The sequence below is a fragment of the Buceros rhinoceros genome, unplaced genomic scaffold (assembly GCF_000710305.1).
Source record: "Buceros rhinoceros silvestris isolate BGI_N320 unplaced genomic scaffold, ASM71030v1 scaffold2795, whole genome shotgun sequence".
In the NCBI taxonomy this organism is placed as follows: domain Eukaryota; kingdom Metazoa; phylum Chordata; class Aves; order Bucerotiformes; family Bucerotidae; genus Buceros; species Buceros rhinoceros.
In genome coordinates this window covers 22,151-45,550 of record NW_010410958.1, presented here as the reverse complement: position 1 = coordinate 45,550, position 23,400 = coordinate 22,151, and the positions used below count along the sequence as shown (strand labels likewise).

Genomic DNA, 23,400 nt, shown 5'->3' with positions numbered 1-23,400 from the left:
TTTTAGTTTAAATCCATCGTCCCTTGTCCTGGCCTTCCTAAAAAGACTGTCCCTGTCTTTTTTATAAGCCCTCTTTAAGTACTGGAAGGCCACACTAAGGTCTCCCTTAACCTCTCTTCTCCAGGCTGAACAAGCCCAACACTCTCAGCCTGTCCTCGTAGCAGAGGTGCTCCATCCGTCTGATCGTTTTTGTGGCCCTCCTCTGTACTCGCTCCAACAGGTCCATGTCCTTCTTGGGCTGAGGGCTCCGGAGCTGGACACAGTACTCCAGGTGAGGTCTCACTAGAGCAGAGTAGAGCAGCAGAATCGCCTCCCGCAACCTGCTGGCCATGCTTCTTTTGATGCAGGCCTGTATACAGTTGGCTTCCTGGGCTGCAAGCACACACTGTCAGCTCATGTCCAGCCCTTCATCCACCGGTACCCCCAAGTCCTTTTCCACAGGGCTGCTCCCAACCCCATCATCCCCCAGCCTGCATTGGTACTACTGAGAATTGCCCCCACCCAGGTGTAGGACCTTGCACTTGGCCTTTTTGAACCTCATGAGGTTCACATGGGCTCACTTCTTGAGCTTGTCCAGGCCCCTCTGGAAGGCATCCCATCCCTCAGACGTGTCAACTGCACCACTGAGCTTGGTGTCATCTGCAAACCTGTGGAGGGTGCACTGGATCCCACTGTCTGTGTCATTGATGAAGATATAAAACAGCACTGGTCTCAGTACAGACAGACCCCTGAGGGATGCTACCAAGCTCCATCTGGATATCAAGCCGTTGACTACTACCCTCTGCATGTGATCATCTAACCAATTCCTTATCCACCAGATGGTCCACCTGTCAAATCCATCTCTCTTCAATTTATAGAGAAGGATTTAATCATTAGATACTGAGAATTTGCTGTTTACTTTTAAACTCCATTTCATTTTTACCATGAACTCATCATGTGGTTGACAATGTTCTTAGCCGTTAGTCGTGATAACTTCCCAAATAACAACATTGGGAGAAGCGTTGATAGGTTTATGTCCTGGTATCTCAGCAGATCTAAAGATGAGCAGGCCAGCAAATTTTAACTTGGAAAGGAAGTGTACTGCTAAGTGAAAACTTAAGATGTGCTAAATTTTGGGGAGGATTTAGTACTGTGAAGAGAAAGAGAGCTGATGATGTTTTCTGACCTACAAAGGTTGTAATCAAGCTCCCTCAACAGGCAGAATAGCTTAGCTTGCTTTGCAGTTTTGCTTCTTTCCTTTAGCAGGAGCCTAATTAATCATTTAGAAAGAGGCACATCAGTTGCTCTTGATCAATACCTGTTTCCAGTCTCTGGTGCATGTGCATCACAGTTCCTCGTCTTAGCTGTAGTAATCTTGAAACAGGGAGGCATGTTGTCTTTGAGTTCTCAAATCACGGAAAATTTTTAATGTAGTTTGGGTCCTACCTTTTGGGAGGTTTTCTTCTCATCTAGACTTGTTTCGGTATCACTAAACAGACTGTTCAACATTTGAGCAGACTCACTTAAAATTCCTTTAAAGAAAACTTAGAGGTATTTTAAAAGGTTTTATAATAACATAAAGTTAATGAGAACTTAGACAACCACTTCAAAGCATAATTTTAAAAGAAAAGTAACGGTATCTTAATTTTAAAAGTAACTGGGAATAATAATATTTATCTGAAATAATTTTTTATCTTTATTTTTAGCACGAATCTAGAGAAACTTTACTGGGATTCAATATGGTGAATTATCGAGCCTGTAAGAATTTGTGGAAAGCCTGTGTTGAACATCACACATTCTTCCGTTTGGACAGACCGCTCCCCCCTCAGAAGAACTTTTTTGCACATTATTTCACTTTGGGTTCCAAGTTCCGTTACTGGTAAGTGCTGATTTGAAATACATGGGAAAGAACGTAAGAGAACAAGAAACTCATCAATAAACGTAGGGAATTATTTAGAATCTGTGTTAAAAGGTGCTATAATTCAAGTAGCTCTTGAATTGTGCAACTGTTCCCCTCTACTGCTGGCTAAAGTTTCAAATGTCAGTAATTTTCTAGGGTATCTCGGAAATATTATTATATTTTTAGTGGATGTTAGTGAGCTAGTACTCTGAGATTATCTTACAGGCTGCATTTCTTCACCTGCTTACCTGCTGAGTTATGTTTATCTTAAAAATGTCTCAGAACTTCAAAGTCTTTGGCCTGGTGTTTTTGAAAACTGGTGGATTCAGATCTTGCGTGCAGCAGCAGCAACAGCAACAAAACAGATCTAAGAAAAGGTCAAGTAGAAATCGATGAAAAGAAGCTTGTACATGTAAAGTCAATTTAAGTTAGATGCATACAAATAGGCAACTAGGTGAAGGCAAAAGACACGCATGTTCTGCACCAAACCCAGAAGTTTAGAAAATAGGGATGAAATTAAGTCTGTAACTTTTAAGGGTGAACTTGACATAAAGCTTGAAGGTGCAAAGAATGACCATGGAATAACTGTAATCCTTAAGTATAATTTCTGTTCTAATGATGGAGTAGGTGGAGTTGTTTTTTAAAGTGTTATATTAAGGAAACTGAGTTAACTGTCTCTGCAAGTAATGCAGAGTGCTGATGGTTTAAATCATGCCTAAAGTAGAATATGATGGAACTATTACTAATCGTCCACCTAGAATGGCAATGGGGTCTATGACATACGAAGGGAAGGTGATGAAAAGCTAGAAAACACAACATCAGACTATTCCGTTACACTCGTGAGTTGCATATATGTATAAAGAGGAAAGTAATTAAGTGGCTAAGTTTTATACCATCTGATTTTTTGACCAGCATTCACAGAACCCATTTGAGAAACAACATTCCATGACTCTGAATGGTGTTTGAGGCTTGGTTCAAAGTTGCTCTAGTGAAATTGAGGAGGCTTTTTCACTTCTGTAAAGATTTGGAATTGAATCATTGTGGTTACTGTTAGAGAATAACTCTTTGATGACATTCAGCTTATGTTAATCTAAGACAAAAACGGAAACTGCATAAAAATGAAGACTGCCATTAAAGTCAATGAAGCAGCCAGAAGGCTAGAATTCCTTGAAGTTGTTTGAGAGATTGTTTAGAGGCAGCATACTAGGTGGTAACATGGCACACGGGGAGAGAGGTTAAGGGCACTGGGCTTGTTTAATCTGGTGAAGAGGAAGCTAAGGGGAAGTTATTATCAAACCTAAGGCTACTGAAGGGTGATTTCAGAAGTGATAGGAGCCAAACTTGTGCTGGTACTGGCAGGTGATAGAACAAGGGTCAACAGCCACAGAATTCACCTTGGAGATTATAGCTGGATGTTAGGAAAAGTTTATAGTTTTTTGTTTTTCTAGGAAGGTAGCGCATTAAGAGCAAGTTGCCGAAAGAAGTTGTGGCATCTCTGGTTTTGGAGGCTTTCAAAACTTTGCTAGACAAAGCCATGGCCAGACATGACCTAGTGTTAGCAGGAGATTGGACTGGAGACTTCTAGCAAACATTTCTATGATTAAGACAAACTAATATACTAAACTGCCAAGGTCAGACAGAATTGTCTCCAGTTCCGAAAGAAATTAGAGACATGAAATTGTTGAATTATTAAATGTGTTATGCAATCTATTATTTCTGTTGGACTAAAAGATTCTAATGCAGCAAATTCTAAAGCGAGGTGGTGTTTTCAAAAAAAAAAAAAAAAAAAACTTCCAGGAGGGATCAAGAAGACTACTGATCCAAAAATCTGACTTCAGTGCACTGTCCTTGGATTTTCAAAGTGGTTCTAATAGTATTTCTAACCAAATACTCGTTAGAGAATTTAAACTGCTGAAGTGTGAGTTTTGCTGTATTATTAGCAACTGCTTTAACAAGACGGGAAACAAGCGGATCCCTTCTTCATAACAAAGGGAAGTTACCACAGAAGCGATACAGGGGTTTGTAGTAAAAGCTGAAGTTGACTGTAGAAAGTTTTGGTGGCTTGAAGTCACAGTGAGGGATGACTAGGCAATAAAATGGTCGGTCAAATTCAGTGTCCAAAAATGCAAAATGATCCACACAGGGAGACAAAAGAGGAGGAACATCAATTATAAATAAGCTATTGATGTCTTGGGGCTGTGTAGTTCTCTGAAAACATTAAATCAATTATTAGGAGCAGTTAGATAAAGGCAAATTTAATGCTAGAATTTTTGGAAAGAAATAGGGGAATATAAATATAGATGGCTTACTGTTTGTCAGAGTTACAAATGGATAATCCCGGGAAGTTGGCAGGTGGCAGGTTTGAAAAGAGAGATTTCTTTAAATGGCAGCATGGCAGAGGTTGGTAGGCAGCTCTGGACACCTGTCTAGTCCAAGGCCCTGTTCAAGCAGGGTCCGCTGTAGCAGGTTACCTAGGACTGTGTCCAGCCAAGTTTTGAACATCTCTAAGGGTGGAGACTCTGCACCATCTCTGAGCAACCTGATCCACCTTCACAGTGGAAAAACTTTTTTTTTTATAGTGTTTTTTCCCTCCTCCATTTAAGTAGGATGTCTCTCATGACAATTTGTGCCTGTTGCCTGTTGTCGTGTCTCTGGGCTCCCTTGAGAAGAGTCTGGCTCTCTTTTTTAGCTTCCCCCTTCAGGCATTTATATGCACTCATTTGGTCCTCTTGAGACTGAAAAGTCCCATATCTCTCAGCCGCTCCTTATACATCAGATGCTCCAGACCCTTAATTGTCTTCATAGCCCTTTGCTTGACTTGGGGCACCCTAGAACTCAACACATTGCTGCGGATGTGGTCTCACCAGTGCTGAGTAAACGTGCTTTCCAGCCAGGCTAGCCCTCAGCTTGTGCCTGGCATTATTCCTCCCCTGTGTGGATCTTTTCATTTCCCTTCACTGAATTTTGTGAGAGTCCAACTGGCCCATTTCTCCAGCCTTCACTCATCCAGTAGTTCTGTAATATGCATGTGAAAATAGCTAATTATTCTTTGATTTCCTAGTGTAAGTGTGCCTGTGAGGAACAGAAAAGAGCAGAGTTTGAAGTATCCTTTTAGGACATGTGTCGTCTGACTCCATACCTTGGTATGAATTTGTAAATGGAGAAGTGGCTGCAAGAGGAGTTTTGTTGGTATCTTACCACCAATTCTTAACTGTTGGTAGACGCTAAAAAAAAAAATTGTATTTTTTTTAAAAAGGAATTATGAAATATTATAAAGGATCTTTGATTTGACACAAGCCATCTGGTCTCATGAAAAGTCAGCAAGTTCCAAGTTCTAATCTTGGTTTAGACAAGTGGTGTAGAAGAACACAATCCTGATATGCTTATCTAATTTCTTCATGATATATTGCTGAATTAAGTAGCAGCTAAGTTATAAGCTATTCAGGGAATGGTTTAGGAGGAGTATGGAGGAGATGCTGTAACTTCTGGCTGTGACTCTAACAGGGAAGATTATAGTGCTTATCCAAAGTTTCAATCAGAGCTTTCTCATTGCTTTGGGTAAGAAGAAAAAGGAAGAGAAGAGAAAGGTTTTATGTTGTACCTAAAATTAATAGGTCTTTGTTACAGTTAGACTCTTAATGGGAAAGAAGACTGACATCCAAATGCTATCTAAAGTTGCACCATGCTGAAGCTAGAGCAGTTGCTTGAGTGTAACTGAAAATAGAATTTAGGAGTTTTTTGTTGAGATGGTTCAATTTTAAGCAAGCAATTGTTAACCTGAGATTGTGTCATTTAGTGGTTTGGTGGTGTTTTGTTTTGCAGTGGGAGAACAGAGGTCCAGTCTGTGCAGTATGGTAAAGAAAGAGCAAACAAAGACAGGGTGTTTGCAAGGTAAGCAGTTTACATTTGTACAGGATAAGTAAGTCTTCTGATTTTATCTTTTTAGGATGTTATGGGATCATTGTTTTCTGTTTGCAAAAATGTAAAATAAAGAGCAACTGTTGTCAATTCTTACTGCTGGAATTAACTGTACTAAGGAGATTAATTTTGATATGGGAGGGTGTCTCTTTTGGGCAGCCAGAAATTGGCGGGGGGTAATCCTATGACAAAAAAGTTAATAAGGATATTCTTTATATATTTTCAGAATTCAGAATTGCCTTCCTCTTTGTGCTGTCTTTATTGCAAAAAATGGTTGCTTTAACTATTCCATTAAAATATTTAGTTACTGGAGAAGTTTTAACCCTGCTAACAGCCCACAACTGTACGCACGTGATTCCTTTAGAGTAAGGTACTGTGCATTTCTGACTTGGAGAGAACAGTTTTGTCAGTCTGTTTCCAGTGAGGTGTTTTGCTACGAAAAATTTGGCTGGGAGCGAGTGTTTTAGTGATGACAAGAAAAGTCATCACAAGTCAAGGCATAGGTTTCGTTCTTCATTCAGAAATGATGATACAGGATTCAAAAGTAAAACAGCTGCTGCATCCATTTGGCAGCCTGCTCTGATCATTAATAGAAAGAATCCTTATGAGCAGGGAGGATGCTCTGTGCTCTTTTTTTTTTTTTTTCTTATGCTTTTACTGAGATGGGGAATCTCTTTTAGCATAGTTAGCTCTTAAGGAACTCTAGAGTTCAAATTTATGCTTGCAGACTTTCAGTAACAAGCCCAGCAAGTACCTTAAGTACCTGCAAACAGCACTGGAGAATTCTGTCCTGACTTGCTGCCCCTGCCCCTGCCTTCTTCATTCACCCTGTTCAATATAATATTATTTGAGTTTTTAGCTGGGCACGCTGTAGATACCCAGCTCCATATTAGAAGGATTTGAGGGCAGAAGTGCTGTGACGTGTTTGTTCATCAAGTAGGTTTTTATAAGACCAATTAGTTCTGTGTGCTGTAGAGTTATTTTTATTTAATTTACTTTGAGAGCCTGGTTATATTTTTACTTGGGGCCACTTTTTTAGTACTCAGATGACTTAACACTGTGACAGCTAAGTTTAATTTATTTAAATGACAGCTGTGAATCAGTTAAAAACTGGGTTTTTTGTTGCACTCTGAGCTTGGCAATTCCCCACAAGTAAGTAGGGTGGAGGATAGCCAATACTTCAGTTTGAGTTGTAAATTTATCATTTTAGAAACTCTTATTCAGCAGATGGCACTCTTCCCTTTGAGTCAAAACTGACAAGTGGTGCTGGAGTCATTTGTATTTTGTAATATATACTCTGGATAAAATTGAAAGTCGTGGATGTAATTGCTCTCATTTTCTCAAATCTTTGGGTTTAGGTTTTTTTTAGTTCATAAAATATTTGGCTCTTCTAATCTCAGTAATTCTGTTTTCCACTGTTGCTTTTAGATTAAGGAATACAGCATTTAGCCTCACCATTTGAGTTGTTCAGTAACATTGATGACTGATAAATGTCTGAGGCATGTCTGTGTATGTCAGGGAACTGAAATTAATGGTGTAATACAACAAATATCCCTCAAAAGGCTTTTAATAGTTTCTTCCTCTGTCCTCTCTGTCACAGTGTGCACTTAACACGCTTTCAATTTTAAAGACTTTTAGCATTTTCAAGGGTGAAAAAACTTAAAATAGCTTTAATTGTCTTCTAAACGTTTATGTTTGAAGTTGAAATACTGAGTAGATATTAGCCCTTTTGTATTCGTATGGAGGATCAGTTTTGTTTTTTAAGGTTTTACAGGTATAATGGGGTTTTTGTTCCTGGAACCCGCCTTTCTCTTTCTCAGTGTGTCTTTCTCTAAGTCGTCATGGTGTTGAGCAGCTTTTTAGCTGTAAAGCAGCAGACTTGTTCTGGTTGCTTTTGCAAATTCTGCTAGATATTGGTTGCCTTTTGTTGTGAAACCAGGACCATGCTAGTATTACAGTCTGGTCTTTGAGAATTGAGTGGACACACAAAAAAATCTAAATAATTACTGTTGCTTTCATTATTACCACATCAGAAGGTTTATTCAATATCAGTTGAAAAAAAAGTTTTCAGTTTTTTCTAGAGCTATGGAGATTTACATTCTATTTTCTCATCAACATTTAATTAGAAACTGCTTTATTTGAGCTAATAATGTCTAAACAAACTTTTGAATAATTTAATTGTAAACAAATAACATTGCTAGTTACATTGAGATGTTATTTGAATGCTCTGTTTGTTATAAGTTGGGAAATTATGATTGTCACAAGTAATGATCATCTAGCCTTTGCACACTGAGCGGAACACGGATACAGAACACGAGATGTGGAAATAAAATTTCTGAACAGCTATTCAAATAAAACAAGCAACCTGCAATTAGTAGGCTTAGCTGTTTGTCCTCAGGTTTTTACTCTAGTATTAGTTGAAGTGGCATTCATTTTTTTTCCCAAATCATATAAACATTTAAAAATTAATTTTTAAAAATAGGACCTATTACTGTGAAGGAGACAGTCTGTAATAAATTTGATACATTTTGTAGATGTTATTTTCTTAATCTTCATGCAGCCCTAATGTCAGCATTTAGAAGACTGTTGCTACAGTTGTTAATAGAATTTTTGGGTTTTTTTCATCTTCATTACAGCTCTCATCTTGGCCTTATTTGTTGCAGGATATTGATGACCCCAGAAATTTGTAAGAATTCACAGGACCATAATAAAAGTTAAAGTAGATAATAAAAGTGAAAAAATTTCAGTCAAGTCATGAATTGAGGGATTTCTTACAGAGCACTGTTCTGTCTTGGTCCCTGCAAAATATTCAAGTTCTGTCCAGTTCTGATAGTGTGTGCTGGAGCTGAGAGTTCATGCGCGTTGTGCGATAGCTAGTGGGTATCTCAGACAGCCGTTTGTGTTTGCCAACTCCCTAACATTAAGCTGCAGCCTCTGTTTCCAAAAATCCAGTCTTGCCTCAACCACGCGTTTATTCAGGTTAATGAAGTAACTCCTCCGTTGCTCTGAACTGCGTATGTCACTTGTGGAGTCTCTGCAGATTTGTATACGGTTTCAGTCTCTCAGTCTGAAGCTGTAGTTGCCAGGTTTGCCAAGAAGTGCATTCCATCTACTTCTTGTCAAAATACAAAGCAAGGCTAAGGCTCCAGATTGTATTTCTTTTTCAGACAGACAAATGATTTAAAAGATTCCCAACTGTATTCCCAAACAATACCCTCTTTCTTTCCTTGCTTCTGTGAGAATTTAGTTCTTCAGTTGTGGGATGCAGAACAAATTCTGACTTCTAAAGTTTTTGTGTACTGCAGCAGAGCTAATAAGGTGTGTGTCTTGTTGGGGTTTTTTTTAGTCACTTTATATAGAATCATACCTGCTACTCATTGGAGTTTTTCTTTTTTATTTATTTGACGTAGTATCACAGTTTATAAGACTGTTCTTGATTTTTGGGGGCGGGTTAAGTTTTTGGTCTCTGTCTCTACTCAGATAGATAGGACTTATTCCAACTTTTTTAGGAATGTTTTTGCAGATAGACCAAAAATGAAACCTGGAAATAGTTTACTCTGTTAAGTAGCAGTGTCCTGTGCTGGGGTTCAATAGAAGCATCTAAACTGAGCAGACAAATGCAGAGTTTAGAATTTCAGAGTTTATAAAAACATTTCAAAAGTTTTTTACAGCTTATTTCCCTCCTCCCATCCCCTCAGCTGTACTCTGGAATGAGGTTATTTAAGTATTGTGAAGAATTAATGATACAGGAGAAATTTGCAGGAATATTTCACAACATATCTTAAAAGTTAATAAAAAACCAACATCATTAGGTTTAGAAGTGTTGACAGGAGAACTAGTCTCAAAAAGCCACAGCACTGAGAAGTTTGGTGCTGCAGTGTGGTAATTTTTTCTTTGAAATTTCTGTGAAGACAGGAAGTGGAGGCAACAAACACGAGTGGGTGGGACTCTGAGGTTAGAGCTATTAATAAAATAATTGAAACAAACCTTTCTGATCATTGCTGCAGCTGTTTGTCATGGTAGTAAGATATTATTTCTGACAGATCAGACCCTATCCACAATAAAAGGTGAGTTTTCTTAACACTGGTTTTGATAGGGAAGAAACTGATGCCTCTCATTCTAGAGTTGTTTATTTGTTGCATAGATTGAGGAAGTTTTCAAAAATGTAGTTACAAACTATGGCTTAAGGTACAATGCGGTGCCTTTTTTTTTTTTTGAAGCAATCAAAAAATTTAATTTGTGGAAAAAATTGTTTTTTCGTCTCCCCATATACTTTTGTGCCTCTTTTTGTAATTTATTTGTTTTATACAAGCAAGGATAGTGCTCACAGTTGTTGCACGTTTAAAAAAAGAAAAACAAAACACCAGCTTTCCTATAGTCCACTTGTTGCTTTTTCACTGAGGGTAAATAAGGTTCAATAGCTGCCTTTACGTGTCTGTCAGAAAATACTGTATCTGCAGTCCTGTGTCCAGTCCTAATTTAGCATTGGATATTTTATGTTCCTCTGCATTTTTCCATCAGCCCATTATTTGGTTAGTAGAATCCACCTCTTAGGTGCTAATCTGCTGGTTGCAAGAATGCTGTCAGCAAAGTCTGGATAATGATAGCTTTGATTAATAAAGGAGTAATGAATGGATAACATTAGATACGCATTTCAGTTCTGCTCGTTTCTTTTTTTTTCTGTTCAGAACTGCTCAAATTTGCTGTTTGTGGAGAAAAATATGTAAGTAGTTTGAGTTGCTCACATTTGAAGCAAATTACGGAAATTGAAATGTTGGTTTAATTGACATGATATCAAGCTAATTACTTTTGAATCAAATTAATACGGCTTAGAACACATGCTAAGAAACTGGATGTGTTTTTCCTCAGGAATTTAAATAATTTATATTTTCCCTGTTTTCAAATATCAGAGTGTGTTTAGGTTTTTTTTTTTTTCCCCCAAGTGGAGTAAGACCTGAAACAGTACTATTTACAAAAGCCCATATTGCTGAACTGTATGAAATTTGTCAGCTGTTATTTACTAAGTCTTCATAGCAGCAAAGCAACACGCAATACATGTTCAGAGCTGCTTGGGGGTGTAAAAGCAAAAATAAAACTTTAACACACAGATCACCACTACTTTAGTATCAAACTAACACTTTTGACATTAAGACGACATGCAGTATTTCTGCATGTGAAGATAGATTGTTCAATATGACACTTGATTATTGTTGTAGACTTCTTTTGTGATAGTATTGAGTACAGTCTGCTTGATTTGGTGGCTTGCATTGAGTTTTGAGTTCAGGGAGGAACAAAAATGTAATTAAGGTTCTTGCTTTTGAAAGGATGTCGTTTGTGTGTGTGTGTGTGTAGTTTCTTAATCTCTCAAAGTTCCTTCTTTCTGGACCTGCACTTTCAGTAAATCAGTGAGGTGGTAATGGTAAGATGATGATAAACAACAGTTGCCAGGTGTCCCAAGGACAGCAAAGGCAGAAGTTATTTTTGATATGGGTGTATGGAGATGGGATAAGAAATGGAGGAGTTACGCTCATACAGTAACATAGAATAGGGAATAGAATGTAACGGCACATGGGAATGAAATTATCATGGTGCAAGACTGATGAAACTGAGGTATCACTGATACAACAGAGAGTTGGGTAATGATAGAGGAGAAATTTGAACTGTATAGCATCATCAAAGTAGTAGAAGTAAAGTAAAAGTTCAGTAACACAAAATACACAGGACACGTATTTAAGGATTGTTTAAAGGAATTTTTATTGTTGGCTAAAGATTTTTCAGTGGAAAACAACAAAGAGCAAAATTCTGGGTGTGTTTGATCACAGGATAACTGAAACATCACATGAGATGCTAATAAAGAACCAACCACGGTTCTTGAATGATTCATTTGATGATTTCCAGTGTAAAAGAGAAATATACTACTTTATGAGATTGCAAGTATGGTCTAATTTGTGCTTAAGAAATAGGGGAAAGGAGACTGTAGGTATCCTGGAGAATGAAAAGAGTAAGTTTCCTCAATATCAAGAAAGAGCAATGATCTTCTGTATAAAAAAACCTGATGATAATGAACTTTAACCTGGCACAAACCCAAGTGAGTTCAGTTACCCACAAAGAATAGGATGATTGCATCTGCCGCACAGGTGACAAAACACATTCTGAAAGAAAGCACATCACCTTGATGAGTAGACAAAACCCTGCAGCTCTGTTGCTGTGTTGATGATTACCACACTTTCAGTTCTTAAGTCTTTGGAGGTCTTTTGGGCTGATGTTTCCACTGCTCTGTTTTCCCAAAATGGATTTTTTGTTTTTTGTTTTGTTTTTAATCTTTAAGTTCAGACCTCTGTGACTTTTCTGTTGGAGGCAGATTCTCTTTGAGACATTAGAAATGCCTAGTGATCTTTAGTGGGTTCCTCTTCCATCTTGCCTGGCTCACTCCCAGCCAACAGTATTTCATGACTGTATTTCATTTATTTTTCCTCTACAAAGTACAGAAAATGAAGTACAAAATATTGAGAAAATACAGGACTGCCCATATAAATATGTTTTTTCATTGTTACCTTTCCTTTCGTCCATATAATTTGGTTTCATGTGATAGAACATCTGCAGTTCCATTGTGGTGAGTTTTATGTAATTTTGTTCTTGCCTCATGATTTTCAGTTAGTCACTTTACTTTCTTCTTCTAGATCCCCCAGTAAACCCTTGGCACGGAAGGTAATGAGTGGGATGGACTGGGAAGTAGTGAGTAGGAACTCACTGTCTGATGATAGGTTGGAAACACAGAGCCTGCCATCACGATCTCCACCTGGAACCCCAAATCAGTAAGTAGCATCAAATCTTCAGTCGCTAGAAGTGACTGTCTACCTCTAATATGAGTGACCTACTGGCATAACAAAAGGATTAATGTATTATGGAGACAAATAACTTCACAAATTATGTGCTGAGTGGAACAGTCTGAAACAAATAGCTCCAGATAAGAGAAGCTATTTGGGGGTGAATTTTAGGCGCTTCTCAATCTGTAAAAAGCGTAAGATGTAGCGTGCTACCCTAAATTTGAGAGCTTGAATTTTCTCAAACACGGTTAAAATTCAGTTATTCATTTGATTAAGAAAAAAACCTGATAATAAAATCTGTGTGATGTTGTAGAAATAATGGTTAATACTGCTTCTTAAAATGTTGGGAAAATTTATTAATCAGAAATCCTTGCAGAAATCCTCAGTTTTTCTGCATTTCCTTTCAAAGCTCACTCTTTGTATGGTAGAGCTTTCTGCTTTGTGTTTATAGTTAGTGAAAAATCATTGCTGATTTCTTTTGGAAAATAACCAATTTTTTCAGTGTGCTGCAGCTGGCTTAAGAATTGTTATTATCTGATTTCATATTGCATAAACCAGAATGTTTCGAGATTTGGCATTGCCATTCAAAAGACTGTTGTTGTAAATACCTGTAGCGTTTAAAAAGTATTGTAAAAATTGTGTAATAATGCTGCTTGTAACATAACATGCAACTGATTCATGTTTCAAAGCATTTTAAGAGATGTGCCTATGTCACTATGCTAGTCTTCAAATGGGAACATTTTGGGTCACGGAGGTGATAAGATTCAGTGCAAAGGTTACAGTTCTTCTAAGAGAAGATGCAAGGGGATAAAATGTTCATCCTAACGAAGGATGGCTAAGTTCTGCCATGAACAGAGCCAGAATTTTTCTTCTTGGGGATTTGTCTTCTCGTTGACTGCACTGTCAGTCCAGTACTCTGTTCTTTGGACCATAATGCTTTCAGGCTTCTTTGATTTAAGAAGGAAAAAAAAATTAGCTTGCACTGAGAGAAAATTATTGTATCATTCCTGTGTAGTGGTGTGAGAAATGTAGATTAATAATAATATTTTTTCTCCCTCTTAGTCGCAACTCTGCCTTCACTCAGGAAGGAGCTCGGTTACGACCGTCATCAGTTGGACATTTAGTGGACCATGTAGTTCATACTTCCCCAAGTGAAGTATTTGTAAATCATAGATCTCCATCTTCCACCCAGGCTAATAGCATCATACTGGAATCATCACCGTAAGTTCTCTTGGTCGTTAATATATGGTAGCATGCAGAGCTTCTGAAGACAAGTCAGAAATCTTCACCATTAAGAACTTAGTGTTAAATTTGGGTGAGGAAGAGCCAGAAAATCTAATAAAAAGGTAGCTGTTTAGGGAGTTTTAGCATAGATATTATTGAAAATTAAATGATACGGAGGTAAAGATCTGTAGGTTGGTTATGGATATATCTGGAATGTTTCTGGTGCAGGATTACAGTACCTTCCCCACACACCCACCCAAAATGTGAGTTTACTGTAGTGTGACCTTCAGAGTCTGGAGGTGGAAGCAAAAGTTTTTTGGGTTTTTTTTCCTTGATAGAACTGAAGTATGTAGTTTTGTGATAAAAGTTTTTTATTCCCTAAGAGTTGGGAAATACATAATTTTGTTAAGGCACGGAAGTATGAGCTTTACAAATTTCTTAGCCAAAATACCTTTTTAGCACCCCATCATTCTGAGGTTTCTAATAGGTTTTTTGTATTGTTATATATTTTTATTTTTTTAATATAGCACTCTCAGGTTTTTTTTCAGTTATGCTCAATATTCTTGATAATGCAAGTTTCCTATGCTTTGGAAAACAAAATGAAAACTATTATTGTGTATTAAATCCAGAAGGATGACAAACAAAAAAATATTGAAACATTGAGTTAATCAAACATTTGAAATACTCAGTAACTTGTGGTCAGAGTACAGATTAATTGGGGCAAGAAGTACTAACACTGCCACTGTACCTTCTTAAATGTAGATATACAGGTAATGCTAAGCTTGCCCTCATAATTTTGTATAATCTCTGTTAGCAAGGAGATTGTGCAAATGGTTTTAAAACCATTTGAGAACTACAAAATGACACATGCATAATTACCACATGTTTATAAACTTCCTGTGTATCTCAGGAAAATTACTTTAGCAGGGTATTTGAACACGATTTTAAAACCTTGCTTGGGCTGTACCTTCAGTTTTAGCAAGTGTGTGTAGCTTTGGGAAGGGAAATAGAATATAAAACTTTTAAAGTTTTGTAAAATAACACAAGATAGTTTTTATGATAGGGTGCAATAGTTATAATTTGATTGTCAGCTAGTTATTTAGCTTTCAGAGTTATAAAACAGTAACTTGGGCTAATAATATAAAATCCTTTTTCGATTTTTATTTTAACCTGTTCATATAGGTTAAGGAGTCTCAAAATTGGAACACTTGGTATTTTTTTGTATTAGTACAAAAGGCCACACAGGCTCAGGTTTCTTCTCGTCCAAGGCTTCCAACTAAAGTCAGTTGCAAGAATCACTTACTGAATGGTAGAGTGATACAGTGAAGTAAACACAATTCTTAAATATTCTTTTATTCATATGCCTTTAAGTTGTAAAAAATGTTCCTGAGTGTCCTTGGCATTTGTTTATTTAATACTTTATTTCTTGTGTAAGTCACCATAGAAATGAGTTTTAGAGAGGAAGTGGTTTTGTAAATCAGTTATGCAACTATGGCTGTTCTTTTTCATGATTTTGCATTTCTATGCCCAAGCAGAAAAACTATTGCTCTTCCATCACCAAGTTTTGGGGGGCGTTTTTTTCCTTTTTTCCCCTTGTTGGAAGCATAAAAGTGGAATTTAATCTACCGATATAGATATCTGGCATAAGTTATTTTTAAGAATGAGGATGTTGACTGTCAAAAATACATGAACCTCATTAAGGTCTTCTGAAAGTTTCAGGTGATGTTATTGATTTGAGATTTATGAATGAAAGTCAGGAAGTTCATATTAGCTTATATAATTTAAAATTATATTGTTTTACAGTCCACAAAGCTATTTCTTACTTTTCTGAGTGAAAAGATATGATTAGTCCGTCTGCTAATTTGTTGAGAGTTTTTATTTACTGATCAAATTTACATATGTAAGAAAGTCGGAGGGGCTAACCTGGCAGGCAGTAGGCTGTCACTGTTTTCTTTGAGTTTGGAGTCTACATAGCAACAAAATCAGTTCCAGTGCAGTTTAGAAGGATATTATAGCATAGCTAATACAACCTTTAACTGTACACTTTTTTCTTCATTTGCATGTGCTTTTCAAAACTAAATTGAGAAATTTCTTCTCACAGTCCCTTTAAATTCCAAAAGCACATCATATGTGTTCAGTTTAATAAATTTATGGGGGCATATATGAAACTTCTGCTTAATACATTAAAAGGTCAGACCGGATATCTGTAATAAAAATACCCAAAGCTTGACAGTGCCAGGGTTTGTGTTTTATTTTATTATTATGTAAATTGCTGAATGCAGTAACAGAGAGCTGCTTTGCCTGCAGAATAGGCTGCTTTCACTGCCATTGTCTAAGCATTCATAGGGAAATTCAAAGCTGACTGGGCAAATATAAAGCAATGAAGTTTTTGCCCAAGGCTTTATTGTTAGTTCTCACAATTTATTATGCTAATATATTACAGTACTTGCATTTCTGCTTTTAAAATGCTTACTTAAGTAACTTTTCAAATCTTTTCTGTAAGTTTGCATGTTCTGTAGGACTTTATTTGTGTTTGTTGACATGTATGTACAGACATCTAAGTCAAACATAAGATCCCATCTTTTACTTCTCTTGGAATAACATCTTTTGTGTCTCTGCTCAGATTTTCTGATCCTTTTTTATTCAGTTTGATGCTCTCAGGAGTAATTGTTTGCAGGAAAATACATAACTATGTTGCCCTTCTCTTAAAAGGCTAAATAATCTCTGCTGGCCAGACTTGAATGAATAAATACACAGGCAGTTAAAAACCTCTGGATGACCGTTGTAGGTCAATGTGTAAATAACTTACAGTTGCCTTGAAAATTCATTTTGAAAATGTGGCTATCACCGTATTTTTATCTTTCTCCACAAATATGAATTTAGGAAAGCTGATTACCCTGAAAAATATAAGAATGATACGTTCTTTTTAACTGTCACTTGTACTGAAAAGTGTTAAGGAATATTTTTATTCCCTAGTGTGTTTTGAATGTGATATTCTCTCAGAGATCAGATACTGAATTAGTACTACTTTTTTCTTTAAGCACTGCATGAAAAAAAATTATTTTCTGAAAGTTGAAATTAAGCGAAAACATATAGAAAAAATACTGTTATGATATTTTCAAATATAGTTTTATTTGAAATCACTGTAGACTATTGTGATCTGATTTTTTGTTTTTATTTGAAAACGTGTATCTGGGATCTACTTTGATTGCATAGAAACAAGTTATAAGGTATGGAATTTGATTTGTGCCTAAGATTCTCTAACTTGCAGGAACTTGAAATGTTGTGCTGTCTCATTATAGTCGTACCCTGCTCACTGTTTACTGTGCTAGACCCGTTAAATACAGTAGGACTGCTCGTGGTTACCTGTGCTTTTTAGAGGAATGTTAATGCTATGGGTTACTGCTACAGCTTCCTGATAAGCAAAGGAGCAGTGTCCCGTTTCTGACTTCTGGGAGTGCTCTTTCTTCCCCCTGTTGTGGTCAGCCCCATGATTAACAGTTCACCTTGCTGAACCAACAGATATCTAGACTTGTCCAAAACTTCAGTGTATTTTTGATTGCTTGTTCAGGTGCCTTAGCTGAGGGAGGAGCTCCAGAGTGCTTCAAGGAAGAGACCATGGGTGTGGGTGAAAGAAAGAACATTTTGGTGATAGCGTTCTCTTTAGATTTAGCTGTAACCTGTAACTTTGTTCTTCGTGGATTTTGGTTTTGCCAGTAGTATCAATGGGCTGTTGTTGTAAGTCGTTAAATTACTACGTAATACCTTTTAATGTGGTTCCTGGGGAGGAAGGCATGCATCTTCACTAGTATTTAGAAATGAGCATTCAAACTAAGTTAATGGGAACTATGTGCTAACTGCCCTTTTGGGCCTCTCCAAATGTTGTTCTTAATTCTTAAATATAAAGCCATAAAATAAAAGATGAATCAGGTATTTTTGTAATACAAATTACACAGTAAGTTTTTATTCCAGAAGGACTAATAAAGGAAATTATCCATATATACCTAAACACAGAATGTTTTTTATTAATCTACAGCAGAGTGCTTGCAAATCTAAAACAAACAGAACTTTTTCTGCTATTTCACCTTCAGTAATGGTGTTACAACTCAAGTAAAAACACATGCAGTGAATACCAGTTTTGAAAATGTTTCAAAGCTTGCGTGTTTCAAAAGGGGAATATATTCAAGAAAAAAAACCCCGAGGTTCTCTTGAAGTGTAAACATATACTTTTAAATTGAAAAATCAAAATTGAACACTATCATCTCCACTGGGCTTTTCACGTAAATGCAGGGAGACAGCTGAGTTCAACTTACACTCCTCCGACTTTGAGCTCAAAAGCCAAAACCTAGTGTGGGAGCACTTTTTATTATGCTGCTTGTCTCTGTTTTTAAGATGTAAATTGTAAGCTTTAATCAAACTAATGTATTTTTTTACTGAGGAAAACGTATTAAGTGACATATCTATTAGAAATATCTTCAGCAAGAGTGCAGAGTATGAATAGTGAGTTTTATAATATTACAATACAAAGTGGGTTGAGTGTTAAAACTATTAAAAAAAAAGTCGTGTAAAAGATGAACTTAGTGGTTCTGTGTACAGTTGCTTGTCAAGAAAAAAGCATGTCCAAACATACACTTCCAACGTATTCCACCACAGTACATTTTGGAGATTCTAAAAAGACATACAGATATTCAGCTCTCAAACTCTTACTTTCTTCTAGTGTTTTCAGTTTATTTAGAACTCCGAAAGAACTGTCACTATCTCATGATTGTTCCACTTCATATTCTATTTCGGTGTTTAGATCTCAAGAGACTCCTGTAGAGGGGCAGCCTCCTGCTTTACCACCCAAACAATTTAAAAAGAACAGTTGGAACCAAATTCATCATTCACACTCACAGCAAGAACTGGATAACCATATTAATGAAACGTTTGATATTCCCACATCACCTGAAAAATCCACAGTAAGTTTTTTGATCCAGCTTAACAATTCTACTCTTTATTGGAATTGATAGTCCTATTTTTATGAGTCCGGTTCTGATGGATTTCAGAGAGTTGTGTTTGTGCATTATGTTGCAGCATTTCCATTGTGTACATGCTGTCTCTTCGCTAGCTCCTACTGTTATTTCCACCTGCTGGAATAGTCCTTTGTTAGTTGCTATCGAATGACTGCCTTGGGATGGATATGCAAACACTTTGAGCATTAGCTTTTCAGCACATGCAGAAATTTCTAACCTGTTCTTTGAGAAGTCGTTTACCATCTGTTCTAAAGAAGACATTGCAGACACTACCACTGGTGTTTAATCTGGCTTCTGTCAAAAAGCTGAAACTGAAAGTGCCTACCAGCTTCTGGAGCAGTTTGTCAGAACAAGGTGTCTTAAATCTGGTTCCATTTCTCATATAAATTTCCAAGAAAAGGACTCTACCAAGAGACCTGTGACAACAAACATAAAAACCTGAGCAAAAGTTTTTTCCACCCTTAAGCACATGCTAGATGAATAAACTAGTCAGTTCATTATTGTCTGACTGAGATGAGACTCTGCTGACCATTTCTGTGATATTCTTTTGTCCTTCCAGAAGTTTTCAAATGGTTCTTGGTTTTATACTGATGTGGGACAAAAAATTACTTGCCGAATGGGAACGCTGTTTACCGTCTAGATGTAACAAATACTGTATAAACAATTTTGCCAACCTCAGACATTTTAAATTATGAGTCAGCTCCTAAAACTGCTATTTTAGAAATGCCTTTGGTTTTTTTTTTATTTGCATTCTGAACTGCAAGCCTAAGGTGTTCTCTTAGGCCTTGTTACAAAGATAAGATTCCCATAAAACCCGTATTTAATTTCATAGCTGGGATTTTAGTAAAACACGCAAAAGTGAAACTGGTAAATTTATGAGCGTTTTGGGAATGTTGTAAAAAACTTTGCTATTTTTTAACAGCTTTATCTTCTGTCAGTGCTTACCTGAGTCATATTAAAGTATGGTTTTGAAAGATAACACTACTAATCAAGTTTTTCTCTCTGTATTGTTATCTTTATCAAATTAACAAAAATAACTCTCAGTTGTTTTTTTAAACTCCTTTTAGTTCTGCAAAACCAACACAGCTGCATAAGAATGATTCTTTTTTTTTCTGTGGACTGTCAATGATTGTTTGCTGCGCTCCAGTGGGCCACATTCATGCAGCCTCACTTAAGACAGCACACCGTTATAACTGAAGATCTAATTTGATCTGGTTCAGCTTAAAAAAGCTGATGGCTTTTTATTTTGGGTATTGGAGAAGAAGAATGCAGCATGACTCTGAAATTTTGTGAAATTGTAAATTTAGGTTTTGGAAAGTGGCTTGGTTTTGTTTTTTGGTTTTTTTTTTTGTTTGTTTTTGGTGTTTAGATTTTTCCTGAAGTTGCATTTCTGAACAGAATGCTCTGCAGGTTCCTGTGTCTTTGCAGGCTCTTGTGCTGCTCCGTCTCATATTTGGGGAATGGTGAGGGGGAAAGCCCCCACTGTTTTGACTTCATTTAGATATTATATTTCCCTTATCAGTTGTATATATGGAGAGTCTGTTTTGAAAAGTAGTAGGACAGGTGTTGGAATGACCACTTTTTACTCTATCTGCGATACCTAAGTATCCAGTCTGAGAATGTTGAAGTATTTGAAAACAGGTGTGACAAGGAGTCCTTTCACTCAGTTGTTCAATATAAACAGCTGCTTGAAGTAGGTTCTTAAAGTAGGAAACTATTAATCCCTTTTTGTTTGGGGATTGCAATGGCACATAAGCTGTCAGCTGTTGCAGGTGACCACTTGGTTACTGTTCATTCTGCCCAAGAACCCAGTCTGGTCTCCCATGCAAGTGAACATAGGCTAAAACGATTTGCATATAATCAGGCTTCCTAAGCACCCTTCCCTCTCATTAACCTATCTTACATTGTTACTTTCCTCTCCTCCAAATTTTTTGTCTTCTCATTACTATGAATATGTTCACAGGAGTTTCTTTGTGTTAACCAAGAGCTTAAAACGTCTGGAATTGAGTTATTTTTTTATGAACCAAGTTGAGTCAGATTTTGAACTTTCTTACATAGAAAAATGTTTGCTTTAATAAGTTGGTTTTGTTGTTTTTTTCCTTTATGAATATGAGTCTTGTGGTTTGGCTGTAATTTGTAACAATGAAAACTTCCTTGAAACAAAATTCTTTAATAATACTTCACAGAAAATATTAGCAATACTAGCTGATGTTCAGTCTGTGAAATAAATATTGATGGGAACAAACTAAAAACCACTTCAAAGGCTGTAAGTGGGTTTTTCCAGACTAAAAACTTTTCTAATATTCCCGTTTATTGGTAGTACCTTTAACAGTGGGGTTGTGATCAGAAAGCAAGCAGATAAAATTGTCAGAGCTTGAGCAATGCAGAGCATGTGTCACGCTTCATTCTTCACTGCAATGGAAATGGAATAGGGAATATGGAACTTAGATTTTGTTGCCACTCTTGTCCTTGCTTACTACCATCATCTTGCTGCTAATAGGAACAAAATATATATATATATACCTTCAATTACCTTATTTTTCATCATGTCACATTCTTACTGTAGGCTCTTCAGTGTGGTCTTAATTAAAACAAATTTAAGGAGTTTCCATCTAATGAACTGGTTTTTTTAAGTCTGCTTGAAGCCAGTTAGTCTATTCTAATGCTGTTTCTTTGAGCTTTTTTGACAGATCACACTTTTTACTTATTTATGTCCAAGACTTTTTACATGTGTAACTTTTCTATGCAAAACTCAAGGTAAGATATTTGCACTATTACTTGATGTTTTCTCAAGTGTCCAGGAGGAATTACTTGAAAAGAAAACTGCAAAATTATTGCATACAATATTCTCAAAGTCTAACTATGAACAAAATATGTATTAATATAATATAATTCTTGTTTACTAGCCCAACGGTGGTGTCCCCCATGACAATCTCGTTATGATCAGAATGAAACCAGATGAAAATGGAAGATTTGGCTTCAATGTAAAGGTAACAGTACATCTGTTCCCTTCATGTCTGTTAAGATTATTTTCTGACATTTGTGACTTATTACTAATTTAATTTGTTTTTAAAGGGTGGATACGATCAGAAGATGCCGGTAATAGTGTCCAGGGTAGCTCCGGGAACACCTGTAAGTTACGAAAAAACCAGATGTGGTAGCAATATATGTGTATCTTGATGTATATATTCAGAACTCTAAATTATTTCATAGCTGCCTATGGAAGCTAGTTTATGTTAAACATCATGAAATCCAAATTATGTGCAGTAAGAATTTGATGGGGCTGATAACATATTTTTAAAACTCCTTCAATCCTTAAAAATTTTTTTCTTACTGAAGCAAGGTTTAGTTGCTAAGACATACAGGGAGTTGCAAATGTTCAATATGCACTGTTTGAGCTGTGTCACCCTAAAATACATTTACTTTATTACTTTTTTTTAAATATAGTCATTCATATAATTTCACATAAATTATATATTGGAAGGGTATTTTAGTATGTTAAAAATAACTAAAATAGCAAATTTCTCTTACTTTAATGACAGATGTAGCTGAATAAAGCCAAGATTTAGATTAAAGTCAGACATCATAAATCATTCATCAGGTCTGATTGTTGTTACTGGTGTTTAGTGACTATCAATAGTGTCCCCAAACTAGGCACTATATTTTGTCAGTTGACTGCCAGAAATACTGACCTGGTATTCAGCTGTCTGGAGTCAGGTCTGTTTATGCCTTTTAGAGTAGCTTTCTTATTTCTTTTGGTTTTTTTTTTTTTTGGCTGAATGGTTTAAACATGCACTGTCTAAGGAAAATATATTTCGTGAGAGCATGTGCTCTTTCTTTTCTGCAGTGATGTTTAGACTATGTGATTACAATAACAATTATTTTATTTACCCAGTTCCTCTCTCTGGGATTCCTGGGACTTGTGCATTGTCTTGGTCCTTGTCTTGCTTTTGTCATTACAGTTGTGATATTTAACCACTGAAGCATTTAAGCCTGTGAAATAGATTTGAACAAGGCTTTGTCATATTACTCCATTTCCTTCCAAGATAAGAACATGCTGCTTTTTAATTGCTGAAACAAAATGTGATTCAGAGGAGCTTTCTGCTTCAGCTAGAGAAGTGGAGTAACAGCTGCCGAAAGATATGTTACAATGACAATCACCTCCTAGTTGCAGATTGATTTCTTCGTGTGAATAGCACTGTCTTTATGGATTGTGTAACACTTGAATTTGAATACAATGTGGCAGCCATAGCAACTAGGCTGTTAGGATTCAAGTCCTCAAGTATAGACATTTTAAGTTACTCTTTTAAGGTGAGAAATTGGAAGTGGCTTGGTTTACATACTTTATTTTTATTTTTCCGTCTTGCAGGCTGATCTCTGTGTCCCTCGTTTGAATGAAGGAGACCAGGTTGTACTGATTAATGGCAGGGATATAGCAGAACATACCCATGATCAAGTTGTTATGTTTATTAAAGCTAGCTGTGAGAGACACTCAGGGGAACTTGTGCTCCTAGTTCGACCCAATGGTGAGTGATTTGTA

General features: G+C 36.6%; 1 protein-coding gene across 1 annotated transcript in view; it reads left to right on the top strand.

The window, feature by feature from the left end:
- The window catches only part of PTPN4 (protein tyrosine phosphatase, non-receptor type 4 (megakaryocyte)), a 68,098-nt gene that overhangs the window by 30,816 nt on the left and 13,882 nt on the right, over nucleotides 1–23,400 (top strand). The window contains exons 11-18 of the mRNA XM_010135782.1: nucleotides 1,686–1,858; nucleotides 5,702–5,770; nucleotides 12,478–12,612; nucleotides 13,687–13,845; nucleotides 18,647–18,806; nucleotides 21,767–21,850; nucleotides 21,936–21,992; nucleotides 23,230–23,386. Coding sequence (XP_010134084.1) covers nucleotides 1,686–1,858; nucleotides 5,702–5,770; nucleotides 12,478–12,612; nucleotides 13,687–13,845; nucleotides 18,647–18,806; nucleotides 21,767–21,850; nucleotides 21,936–21,992; nucleotides 23,230–23,386 — 994 coding nt within the window. The remainder of the gene's footprint in view (nucleotides 1–1,685; nucleotides 1,859–5,701; nucleotides 5,771–12,477; nucleotides 12,613–13,686; nucleotides 13,846–18,646; nucleotides 18,807–21,766; nucleotides 21,851–21,935; nucleotides 21,993–23,229; nucleotides 23,387–23,400) is intronic.